The sequence below is a fragment of the Malus sylvestris genome, chromosome 5, assembly GCF_916048215.2.
Source record: "Malus sylvestris chromosome 5, drMalSylv7.2, whole genome shotgun sequence".
NCBI classification, from domain to species: domain Eukaryota; kingdom Viridiplantae; phylum Streptophyta; class Magnoliopsida; order Rosales; family Rosaceae; genus Malus; species Malus sylvestris.
This window is the reverse complement of record NC_062264.1, coordinates 31,326,015-31,338,782: the sequence shown is the minus strand read 5'-3', so window position 1 is coordinate 31,338,782 and position 12,768 is coordinate 31,326,015. Positions and strand designations below refer to the sequence as shown.

General features: G+C 38.1%; 3 protein-coding genes across 4 annotated transcripts; 1 reads left to right on the top strand and 2 right to left on the bottom strand.

The window, feature by feature from the left end:
- Positions 1-42: 42 nt before the first annotated feature.
- On the top strand, positions 43-651 carry LOC126623318 (MDIS1-interacting receptor like kinase 2-like). Its single transcript, XM_050292168.1, has 2 exons — positions 43-91; positions 187-651. Exons 1-2 carry the CDS (start codon positions 82-84, stop codon positions 558-560), a joined length of 384 nt encoding a protein of 127 aa, XP_050148125.1. The 5' UTR covers positions 43-81; the 3' UTR covers positions 561-651.
- Positions 652-3,863: 3,212 nt separating this feature from the next.
- Positions 3,864-8,908, bottom strand: LOC126623316 (cellulose synthase A catalytic subunit 4 [UDP-forming]-like). Of its 2 annotated transcripts, XM_050292166.1 has the most exons (13): positions 8,761-8,908; positions 8,361-8,565; positions 8,124-8,245; positions 7,938-8,004; positions 7,695-7,845; positions 6,994-7,606; positions 6,764-6,901; positions 6,496-6,621; positions 6,365-6,396; positions 6,184-6,298; positions 5,569-6,084; positions 4,923-5,273; positions 3,864-4,702 (listed from the first exon to the last, which is right to left on the bottom strand). In XM_050292166.1, exons 1-13 carry the CDS (start codon positions 8,839-8,841, stop codon positions 4,121-4,123), a joined length of 3,099 nt encoding a protein of 1,032 aa, XP_050148123.1. In that variant the 5' UTR covers positions 8,842-8,908; the 3' UTR covers positions 3,864-4,120. The 2 variants fall into 2 exon arrangements, with proteins under 2 accessions (XP_050148123.1, XP_050148122.1); XM_050292165.1 differs by having other exon boundaries at positions 6,184-6,396.
- Positions 8,909-10,160: 1,252 nt separating this feature from the next.
- On the bottom strand, positions 10,161-12,500 carry LOC126622780 (cellulose synthase A catalytic subunit 4 [UDP-forming]-like). The gene is made up of 8 exons (XM_050291500.1): positions 12,470-12,500; positions 12,145-12,226; positions 11,964-12,054; positions 11,445-11,843; positions 11,190-11,315; positions 10,920-11,048; positions 10,545-10,807; positions 10,161-10,416 (listed from the first exon to the last, which is right to left on the bottom strand). Exons 1-8 carry the CDS (start codon positions 12,498-12,500, stop codon positions 10,161-10,163), a joined length of 1,377 nt encoding a protein of 458 aa, XP_050147457.1.
- Positions 12,501-12,768: the final 268 nt, after the last annotated feature.

Genomic DNA, 12,768 nt, shown 5'->3' with positions numbered 1-12,768 from the left:
TTATTCAAATTACTTGAATTAGCAAAACTCTTGAGATCGGATTCAACCAATTGGACCAACGTTGCTGGTTCTTATGGCTACATGGCACCAGGTAACATAAATTATAATGTGTTCATTTTTGGCTTTTTTTTTTTAGTGACTAAGGTATGTTTAAGGTGGTTAATTTTTCTTTTTCTCGATGCGTAGAGCTTGCATTTACTATGCGTGTCACAGATAAGAGCGATGTGTATAGCTTTGGAGTGGTGGCACTAGAAATTGTGATGGGAAGGCACCCGGGGGAAATGCTCGAGTCCTTATCCGAATCATCAAAAACATTGAAGGGAGATGCAGAGTTGCTTTTAAAAGATGTGTTAGACCAGAGGCTAGAGCCTCCAACTTCTGAATTGGCGGAGGCAGTGGCGTTTGTGGTCACCTTAGCATTGGCCTGCGCTCGTGCACATTCGGAGTTGCGACCCACAATGCGTCACGTAGCACAAGAGCTATCAGCTCGGACACTGCCTTACCTCTCCGAACCATTTAGTGCATTAACCATCAACAAACTAACCGGGCATCAAAAATAGAAGGGATTGAAACTAGCCATCTCTCAGGTTGTTTGTATTTTGTATGTAAATGCACTGTGTCTATGGTCTACAAGACTGTTGCTTCTAGGTGACGGGAAATTCTTACATATAACCGGGATATATACTGGAGTTTTTCTCTTAACGGAAAGGGTTGGAGACTTGTACGGGCAAATATTGAACACACAAGCGTTGTACTATATAATATAGACTTAAGTTCAACATTCTCTGCAAAACCGCGTTTTTCCAACTGGATAAGAGTTTTAGGGCCTGTTTGGTACTCTACTTGAATCCAACTTTTTAAACTCAAAAATAATGTTCAAGTTTTAGGCCTTAAAAACTTGTTTGATATGACTATTTTAAAAAACTGAACTCAAGACTAACTAAAAAATATAGTATATTCTCTAAAAACATAAAAAGTGAGTTTTTAAACTTAAACTCACTCGTGTCTTTTCTCTCCCTCCTCCCCTCCCACTTCAAATCTATCTCTCTCTCTCTTTTCTTCTTTCTCTTTCCTCTTTTTTTTTTTTTTCGTCTCTTCTCCAATTCGCTATCTTCATTCTCTGGGTTCTTTCTCTCACTCATCTTTTTCTATATCTCGTCTGATCCTATCCCTTCTTTCTCTTTCTTTCAATCATCTCTTACTTTCTTTTCTCCTCTCTCCTCTTTCTCCCTCTCTTGTGACCCCCTTTTTTAGATCTCTTTGTCTAGTTTAAGTCGTAAGATTTAAAAATTTTAAATCGCAAACCAATAAACTTTTTTAGTCTTAAAAAAATTGTTTTCAAGAAATGTTTTGAGAAATGATAAAAAAAATTAAATAGGATACCAAATAGACCCTTAAGTTTTTGTACTTTTTGGTTGGAGGTCACACTTAGCCTTCAAACAGCTTGCACTCAGTGTCCTTTTGCGTATTAAACACTTCCAAATTCCCAGATAGTCAAAGGTTCTTTTTATTTTTGGAAAAATTGTTGGAATTTATTAGGTTTATTTAGGAAATTAATTAGAGATTTGATTTGATTTTGTAGTAGGGTATTTTTGGCATTTACGCATTAGGGTTTCTTAGGTTTATTGCTCTATAAATAAAGCAGAACAAATCATTCACAATGTAGCCTCTTGGAGTTTATGTAGTTGTCTCGGCGATTTTGTAGTGTTTGATATCACTAATATTTCTAGTTTTGTAATCCATTTGTTCGTTCATTGTGTATGCGCACTTTGATATTCAAGTAAAAATGGTTCTGTTTATTTTTTGGTTTACTTTATAGCTAATTTTTTAATACAGTTCAAGCATATTAAACGTTTTTAAATACTTGAGCTACAAATTCATTGTATTTATAGTTATTAATATTTTAAACATCAGTCCATAAAATAATTAATTTGTCCATTTTTCTGTAATCGTGTCTCAATTAGAAAAAAAAGTATTGATTTGCATGAACTCGTTTCCTTTTTGCCCTCATCCCCTTTGTTTCTGCCTCGTGATTATCCTTATCTAAATGTTAGAAAAACGAGAGATTTACAAAGAAGAAAGAGGTGGTCCATCCAATTGGCTTAGGTAGATTGAGATTTGTCATTATTGGCAGTTAAATATTATTTATTACTTTAGTAGTTTGTATTTGAATATTGCTTTGTGTAGTTCGTGCGAAATATACATGCATGTTTCACATGTTCTCAGCATATGCATACATCCAATGGCTTGTGTCACCCTCAAGTGTTAGGCAGCACGTGGCCATCCCGCTGTCCCTTGGACATCAAGATTGGAACGTGTCATGCACAACATGTGAAAATACATGTGTAGCAAATGATGCAGCACTAGAAGAAGAAGATGATGATAATTTTGTACTGGGAAAGCTTTGTTCATCAAATATGACATGTTTAGACACAATGAGTTTATTAGTACTTCGAGAAAAACAAATATAACCCTTGTATTGTGAAGCATACCCCAAAAATATGCATACTATGGTTTTGGGATCTAATTTGTTGCTCCTATAAGGTCTCATGGATGGATAACAAGCAAAACCAAAGACTCTCAAGTGATCAAGTTTGGGTGAAGACTTAAACACAAGCTCAAAAGAAGATTTCATGTGAAGCACAAGTGTAGGCATCCTATGAATTAGATATGAAGCAGTGGCACAAGCATGAAATCAGAAATGAGAAGGCATTGATGCTTTTTGAAGTAGGGTGATGGCAATTTCCAAAAGATGCTTGGAGTCTCTCGACTCAACCATCATTGAATACTTTAATCATTGGCGAAAAATCATAGGCTACTTTTCGGTTGCTCATATTCTGAAAGGGATTCAAGTTCAGGCAAGAGAATAGAAGAATAGGAAACAGATATGGCGAAAAATCATAGGCTACTTTTCGGTTGCACTCAGTGTCCTTTTGCGTATTAAACACTTCCAAATTCCCAGATAGTCAAAGGTTCTTTTTATTTTTGGAAAAATTGTTGGAATTTATTAGGTTTATTTAGGAAATTAATTAGAGATTTGATTTGATTTTGTAGTAGGGTATTTTTGGCATTTATGCATTAGGGTTTCTTAGGTTTATTGCTCTATAAATAGAGCTTATAATTTAGTTTTAGAACAAGTCATTCACAATGTAGCCTCTTGGAGTTTATGTAGCCGTCTCGGCGATTTTGTAGTGTTTGATATCAATAATATTTCTAGTTTTGTAATCCGTTTGTTCGTTCATTGTAGTATGCGCACTCTGATATTCAAGTAAAAATGGTTCTGTTTATTTTTTGGTTTACTTTATAGCTAATTTTTCAATACAATTCAAGCATATTAAACGTTTTTAAATACTTGAGCTACAAATTCATTGTATTTATAGTTATTAATATTTTAAACATCAGTCCATAAAATAATTTGTCCATTTTTCTGTAATCGTGTCTCAATTAGAAAAAAAAGTATTGATTTGCATGAACTCGTTTTCTTTCTGCGCTCATCCCCTTTGTTTCTGCCTCGTGATTATCCTTATCTAAATGTTAGAAAAACGAGAGATTTACAAAGAAGAAAGAGGTGGTCCGTCCAATTAGCTTAGGTAGATTGAGATTTGTAAATTAAACAGAAAATAGTGCCGACATTGAAAAGAAAAGGTGATAAGAGAGTTCGAAACAAAAGAGGTAACTTTATACCAGGCAAAAAATAGGAAACCCTACCTACTTGGGCTTACGAATGAAAGACTAGTGGGCCGGTTCAGAAGAAATAAAATATTTATGCCTAAGAGAATGGTTCTAACAAAAGGAGATGCGAAAATCATATCTTAACAAACGAATTTAAGGAGAAAGTGAAAAACGCTAGTGCGTTGGGGACCTTACTGTCAAAATCTCTGTTAATGAATATATGTATAGTGTGTGTACACAAACCGCCCCCTTTGCAAACTTGAAGACATTTGAAGAGAAACAAGCAAAAGTTGCATAACTACAAACACAATCAATGAAGGGGAAAAGGCAAAAGATCCCAGAAGCATGGGGGATTCTAGCGTATAACCGATGGATTTATCCCCTATTTTGTATCTCTCACATAATGTGAGTCTCTAATTAAACCCGAGTTTTTTCTTTAGAAACAGGTCTAGCATTCCACACCGCATTGTTTAAGGATTGGTCCAGTTTGCTTGGGCAAGAAGGGATCGATTCGCACCCAAATCAACGAGAAGATGGATGCAAGAAGAACTGACCAAAGAACCACAATGGTAGGAGTCCTGTTTTGCCTTCCCATCAAACCTTTGAGGAAAGGGTAGAGATGAACAATGACCCAAAAGGAGAAAAATAGCTTGCCAAACAACGGACCCCATGAGCCGTAGCCATTGTTAATGGCATCAGAAATTCCAGCTACAACTCCCACCATGTTTAAGATAATGAGTGTGGTTGGTGGTATGAGAAGAGTAGTCCATTTGAACAGGTAGAGTTCACCAAACTCAGCATCATCTGCCGCTTTTGATGTAACCGTGAAGTTAGTGTCAACTCCGAACAAGACTTTGAGGAAGCCTTGAAAGACGGCAAAAAGATGTGCAGAGACTCCACCAATCACCCAAAATTGCTCGTTACGCCACCAGTCCTCAATGCTCACATTGCTCCACCGGAGCTCTAAGATGCCGGTTGCAATGATGGAGAGGAAAAGTGCCATGAACCATATGCTAGCAAAGTTATTCAGCTGCACAAAATTTGATATTATTTTTAGATAATATGAATTGGCATTGAATTGAAAATGAAAATCTTCGGCATATCCTACGATTGAAAATAGAATTGAGAGGATATGAAACGTAGAATTGACCGTATAAAAAGTATAAAACACGGATCATTGTCCCACCAGTTCTATTTTCTTTTTAAAAGTTTGTAATCGGTTCTTATCTTCCAAAACGATAAGTACTTACAGTGGGGATGATGAATTTTCCGGTCAAAAGACAGATGGCTGGAACAGTGCAGTAAGCAAGTAAGGGAATGGAAGTGAAAGGATAGACAATGGTGTTGATATAAGCAAGCCTCTCCAGCCATTTTAGTTTTCCTCCATAGGCGTACCACAAAGGGCAATGACGACTGAGGAAGATCTCGACAGAGCCAAGAGCCCACCTCAGAACTTGGTGCAACCGATCGGACAAATTTATTGGAGCAGATCCCTTGAAAGCTGGCCTCTTTGGCATACAATACACTGACTTCCATCCTCTGCAATGCATTTTGAAGCCTGTCAAAATATCTTCTGTAACAGAACCATAAATCCACCCAATCTGCAAAACAAACCAATCAATTCATCATTTTGGTTTTTATGGTGTTCAAATCAAAGCCCAACATATTCAAAAACATCAGGCAAATATGTACAAATAGAGCTGCATCGTGGTTTATGTACAGCGAATTACAAATATGCATCGTGTTTAGCAACTAGTGTCCATCTGTTCCTTCTTTTTTTTCTTAAGTTTGTAACCAGTTATGTTAGTGCATATTTCCTAGTGATCAAATAGTTAAACCCATTGTAAGAATCTTAAACATTCGTATATAGAAGAAGTTCATCATAATGCTACTCACCTCTTTTCCCCATTCAGTTTTTTCTTCATAGCCAATGCTTATCACATGAATGGCCTCCTTAACGAGTGTTTGACTATTCGTCCCTTCAGGAAGGCCACCATTTTCCATGAGAGTGGAAGCAATGAAAACCGGAGATTGTCCAAATCGTTTCTCAAAATTTTTCTGTGACATGAGTGACGATTTCTCCAACTCATCATAGCCTTCAAACCCTTCTTCAATCTCTTCAAGATCAGACATCGTTCCACTCCCCCTTCTCATGTAGTTCTTCCCCATCATTTTCTTCTTCTTGGAGTAAATTCCCCCAAGAAGACTTTTCACCCCATGCTTCTTAGACTTAGATTTCTTCTTACCGCGACAACAGCCACAGAAGCACCATGAAGGCCAGCAGTCACATGTCATTTTAGGTCGCTTTTCAGAAACTGGCGGATCATAGCCATACAGTGCTTGCCTGTTGAAGACACATCCAGTCCCAACATATACTGGTCCTTGGATCCCATCTAGGCCTCTCATGTTGATCTATAACGAAAAATAGTGCAAGACATTGAGCGTAATATTAGAGGCAAGAATTTTGTACTGCAAGAGATCGAGTTAGTTTAAAGATCACGTGACACTTACATCAAAGAACACAACATTTCGATTAGCATATCTATCGTGACGATCAATTCCATCGAACCTTTGAGGGAATTGGACATAGCAGAGCTTTTTTCCGAGCTGTGGATCCATTAGGAAGCACATAGCTTCTCTTACAGCCTTACTATTGTTGATGTAGTGGTCACAATCCAGATTCAACATGAAGGGTGCATTAGTAAGCACTGCAGAAACTCGAACCTGTTGACACATACAACATTTCCAAGTTATAAACCTTGCTGAATGTACGAATCTATCTTCCAGTTTAAGAACATAAATTTTAAATCAACATTAGCTCACCAAAGCGTTCATGGCACCAGCTTTCTTGTGATGTTGATAGCCAGGACGTTTCTCACGCGAAACATATACAAGACGCGGTAGTTCCTTACCATCCACATCTAGTGCTCCTTCACTTCCCAAATAAACCTGCAAATCAAGTAAAATTCCAACGGACCATGTATACAGTTACTCAACCGAACAGCTTACCTTTTAACCTCTTTATCTCTGAGAAACTAATGAAGCCTAAAACTCAATTAAAACTTCGGTAGGGATAGCATTAATGCTAAACCTGGATCATTCCTGGGTGATCACGAGTGTTGTTCCCAGGCCATGGAGTGCCGTCCTGCATCACCCAACCTTCTTCTGGTTTTTTCTGAGCCTTCGACACCAATGCGTTAATCCTCACTTTAAATTCCTCATACTCTCTCTGCCGTGCCATACAAAAAAACGCTTTTAATCATAATTTGGTTGTTGTCAAAGTGTCTGTACCTTAAACTAATTTCTTTTGTTTTCACGTACCTTCATGGCTCTGCGCTCTTTTACAAAGTTCGGATGTACCTTGTCCTTCAAGTAATCGATCTTCTGAGAGAAATAGAACTCAGGGGCCCTGGGCTCAATGGTATGTTTTTTGCAGAAGGGCACCCACCTTCTTGCAAACTCTGCAGTCTCAGATAGTGCGTCGAAAAGGAGCATTGAAGCGCCATCATCCGAGACATAGCAGCAGATCTTGTCAACAGGGTAGTCAATAGCTAAGATCGAGAGAACCGTGTTTGCTGTAATGATTGGAGGCTCCTTGAGAGGGTCCACTGTACTCACATAGACATCAACTGGGGATAATGTGTTAGGTTCACCCTCACGCTCAAACCTTATGGACAGGCGGTCTAAGTAAGTTTCACGGTTGATGGGATTCCATTTGGGGAACTGATCAAGTATCCAAGAAAATCCAAACCATATCTCACAAATCACAGATATGATCCACAAGGGAAAAGCATCATATGCCGGAGTTAAGATGCGAAAATGGAAGAAAAAGGCCAGAATCACAAGCCTGCAGACAATGACTATGCGATAAGGGCTGATTTTGCTTGATGAGATGGGCACTTTTCGCCACAGTGGTTGCCGGGCTTCAGCCAAACTGCGAAAAGATTCGAATAAATGAAACACTGTTGCATCACTTGAGAAAAACTAAAATTGGTAAACCGTTTAAGCACAATCCAACTTACAGGAAGTCGTCTTCCAAGCCTTGGTCGTCATTTTCGCCGTCTTTGCTCACCAAACCTTTCTTTGCTTGCCTGACTTTCCATTTCTCCACTCTGTCTTTCCACTCTGCATTGCTCAATTCATCTTTCTCGCCTTCGAAATCCTTACCAACAACTACGGAAACCAAAGATACCATAAATCAAATACATGCAATTCTGAAAAATAAACAGTTCCCTTTACGTGTAGTAATTAATTTAAATCCTCACCACTTCCTCCAACAGAGAAAGGTTGATCGTTTCGATGCCATTGCTGTTGATTTTGGTCTCCATTTTCCTGCAATGCAAAAACTCACCACTATCAATCACTTGACTAATTGAGTGTCTTCAGATTACTACCTACTTGTCAGATCAAGAACAACTTATAATCTCAAATAAACTAGACGAAGTTAGTACCGAACGAGCAACAACATGATTTTGTTCTGCGGGGTCATCATGGTGATCAATCTTGATCTGAAACTCATCATCAAAATCATCTGCATCGAAGTCATCTTCGTCTCCAGCAACTCTAGGACAACCTACACATTTGAAAAAACGTAACACGTCACATAATTGAAGGCCTAATCTACATAGAACATATGCATATGTAACACTATTTAATTAAGAGATCAGATAATTAATCAAAAATGTCACCTTTGTGACGCTTATAGCGAGTGTTGCACTGAGGGCAACACTGGTTGCCTTCACTCCTTTCGTAGTCATAACAAGGCCGGCAAACCGGGAAGCCGCACACATGACATGCCACAAACAACTCCCCACCTTCTTTGTATCCAATCTCATCTCCACAAACCCTACACACTTTTATTGAAGACATTGACTGCCTCGTCGAAGGCCGGTTCTGCATACCAATTAGCACTTTAATGATTTAACTAATTAACACTAATTGTAACAAATAATCAACATTTTAACTAAGTTACACATTGCATGTGACCATTTGGTCTTAGTGGTACTCAGTCTTGAGGGGGAGTTCAAATATCATAGACAACATATATGGTATAAAAACATAAACATAAACTAGATACATCATGCGTACCTCTTCAGTGTCATGCACAACGTGGAGTTCGTCGCGGGCGTGAGAACCGGTGAACAAGCCACCCATGGTGTTGGAGGTCATGGGAGTGAAATGTTTGGGATGCCAAAGATAGAAGAGAGAGGGAAGGAGGGGGTATATTATAATGAAACGTCGGGGTGTAAAGAGAAAGAGTGATGGATCAGAGGGCTGTTGTGTACCTACTGCGAGTTGGGAAGTCGTATGTTTGAGTCGAAGAGACGTTACTTACTACCGAGCGATGGGTAGGAGAAAGAGTGGTTTTTGCATGGTCTGGCAAATGTTTCCATGGCTCGCTTCAACTCTAAGGCAGTCTACGTGGCTCACGCCAAGTTTTTTTATTAATAAGCAACAAAACTGCACAGTGTTTCCAGGTGTCACGTACCCACCTCTGGAACTGGTTATAGTAAAATAAAATATAGAAGGGAGAAGGCAAAAATGGTGAAACATTCATAATTTCAAAATTGCCCTCTCCCATTAAATTTCAAATAAAATAAGAAATTCAAAAAAAAAAAAAAAAAAAACCACTCCCCTAACTAACTTTTTTTTTTATAAATATATTATTATTATTTTCTATTTTTTGTTTTTTCAAATAACAAATCAAAAGTGTCAATTGCCACAAGCGTACGCGTGTGGCAAGAAGCTAGTAGTAAAATAATGTGTGAAAAAATACGTACACTTACGTCTATTGTTCCACAACTTGCTTTTAAAAGTATTTTGAAATATTTGACCATTATTAAATTTTTAATATTTATTAAAAATTTCAAATAGTATGCTAAAATATGTGTAGAAGACGTGAATTTTATTGTTGAAAGTCGTGTGAAAACTGTGTAAAAATGTATATCTTACAGTTATAACTTTCCATTATAAGTTGTATCTTTTTAGGGCTACAAAGTAACGTAGTCATGAATACTTAATTAAGACCTTTCCTTCGTGTTATAATCATAAACTCATGAGTGTAGATGTTATGCATACAATTAGGATTTGTGTGATGTGCTTATTGATTTCCCTTAAACTTAATGAGTTTTTATATGTTTAACTAAGCCTAAACATAGATGGTTAGTACATGTAAGTGTGTTTATATAGTAATCCAGACATCGCATCTACGGTTAAGATTACATCACACAAACCCAAAAGAATTCATAACCTTAATGGATATTTTATATAATTCATATCTCAAACAAAAGGATTACAAGCCTTGTTATAAGATTCAAGTATCAAGCAAACACATTAATCCAAACAAAAAATTAATACTTATGGACTTGTATTAATTAGCCCAACATATCATAAGGTTTATAGAGTGTGCTCGCTTCCTATACTACTTTTTGGTTCGTACACCAGCGAGCATTAAAATTTGAGATTTCATTTCCATAATTTCGGTTAATCTAATCTTTGCAGCATTTTCCCATCAAACCCTTGAGGAAAGGATGAAGATAAACAATGACCCAGAAGGAGAAAAACAGCTTGCCACACAAAGGACCCCAGGAGTGGTAGCCATTTTTAATGGCACCAGAAACTCCAGCAAAAACTCCCACCATGTTCAAGATAGGGAGAGTAGGTGGTGGTACGAGAAGAGAAGTCCATTCGAAGAGGTAGAGTTCCCGAAACTCAGCATCCCCATTTTCAAGATATTGAGCTAAACTTTTGAAGGCATCGAATTCTGTATTTTCGAGAGCATGTTATCTTTTTTTTGTCACATTGGAGTGCTTTGAACCTGGACCTAACCTACTCCTACCCATCACCCTACCCACCCTCTCCACTAGGCTAACCCCAGTGGCTTTTTAAGAGCATACAAAGTTAAAGATATAGCGGAACTTACATGAAAGAACTCTAAATTTCGATTAGCATATCTATCATGATGATCAATGCCATCGAACCTTTGAGGAAATTGGACATAGCAGAGCTCTTTTCCAAGCTGTGGAACCATTAGGAAGCACATAACTTCTCTTACAGCCTTGCTGTTATTGATGTAGTGGTCACAGTCCAGATTCAACATGGAAGGTGCATTAGTAAGCACCGCAGACATTCGAACCTATTGATCCATACAACATTTTAGTCAGGGAACATTTTTAAGATATAAACATTGCTGAATGAGAGAATTTATCTTCGACTTAAGTACACAAATTAAATCAATATTAGCTCACCAACGCATTCTTGGCACCAGCTTTCTTTTGATGTTGATAGCCAGGACGTCTCTCACACGAGACATACACAAGACGAGGCAATTCCTCACTGTCTACATCTCGTGCACCAGTACCACTTCCTAAATAAACCTGCAAATCAAGCAAAATGTTCACAGCAGACCATGAAAACAGTGACTTACCCTCTTTATCTTCAGAAACTAATAAACCCTAAAATTCAGTTAAAAGGCGATTGGGGGGAGGATAATATTAACGCTAAACCTGGATCATTACCGGATGATCACGACTGTTGTTCCCAGGCCATGGAGTTCCCTCCTGCATCACCCAACCTTTTTCCGGTTTCTTCTGAGCCTTCGAGATCAATGCATCAATCCTCACTTGGAATTCTTCATACTCTCTCTGCAGTTTCGCACACAAAATAAAAAAGAATATTCTTAAGACCTCATTTCATTGTTTCCAAGTGTTTGCATCAGAATTTAAAGAAGACATAAATTAATGTCAAATTTATCCTATTATCTTTTAGCTTACCTTCATGGCTCTTCGCTCCTTTACGAAGTTCGGATGTACCTTGTCCTTCAAGTAATCAATCTTCTGAGAGAAATAGAACTCCGGGGCCCTAGGCTCAATGTTATGCTTTTTGCAAAATGGCACCCATCTTCTTGCGAACTCAGCAGTCTCCGACAGCGCATCGAAAAGGAGCATTGCACCATCATCTGAGACATAACAGCAGATCTTGTCAACAGGGTAGTCAACAGCTAAGATAGAGAGAACTGTGTTTGCTGTAATGATTGGAGGCTCCTTGACAGGGTCCACTGTAGTCACATAGACATCAACCGGGGGCGGTGTGTTAGGCTCACCCTCGCACTCGAACCTTATGGACAGGCGGTCTAAGTAGGTTTCGCGGTTGATCGGGTTCCATTTGGCAAACTGTTCAAGCAACCAGGAAAACGCAAACCATATCTCACAAATTACAGATGTGAGCCACAAGGGATAAGCATTATACGCCGGAGTTAGGATTCCAAATCGAAAGAAGAAGGCTAGAAATACAAGCCGGAGGACAATGACTAAGCGGTAAGGGATGAGTTTGCTTGATGAGATAGGTACATTTCGCCACAGTGGTTCCTGGGATTCGACCAAACTGCAAAAAGTCCAGATTCGAATAAAATTGCCACTGCTACATCAGTTGAGAAGGAAAAAAGAAAACAGATCAAGCACAAAACCAACTTACAACAAATCATCTTTCAAGCCTTGATCATCATTTCCTCCACCTTTGCTCACCAAACCCTTCTTTTCTTGCTTGTCTTTCCATCCTGCATTACTCAAAACTTCTTTATCGCCTTAGAAATCCTTACCTCCAACTATAGAAACAAGGAGAAATAAATTAGTACATGTAAATCCGAAAAATAAAAATAAATAAAAGGAGTTCCTTTCCCTGTAATAATATAAAATGAACTGAATTAGAGATCCTTACCACTTCCTCCAACACAGAAAGTTTGATCGTTGTGATGCCATTGCCATTTATTGTCTATATTTTCCTACAAAAACAAACTGACCAATATCTCCATTGCCGTTTAGGATCTCCATGGCCTCATATTATCAATATTATTCCCAAATTAACCGCCTCTTACTAGATTTGGAGTTGTATCACAAAAGGTCTCGGTGATATTATATAAACCGTATATTATTTTGTTACCTTTTTGAAATATGAAACTCTATCTATTCTCTTACACTAGACATTTCTGTTGATGACACTGACTGCCTTCTCGAGGCGGGTACTGCATACCAGTTTCCACATTGATTTCTTAACTGCTTAATACTAATTGTACCAAGTCATCAACATTTTAATTAAGCT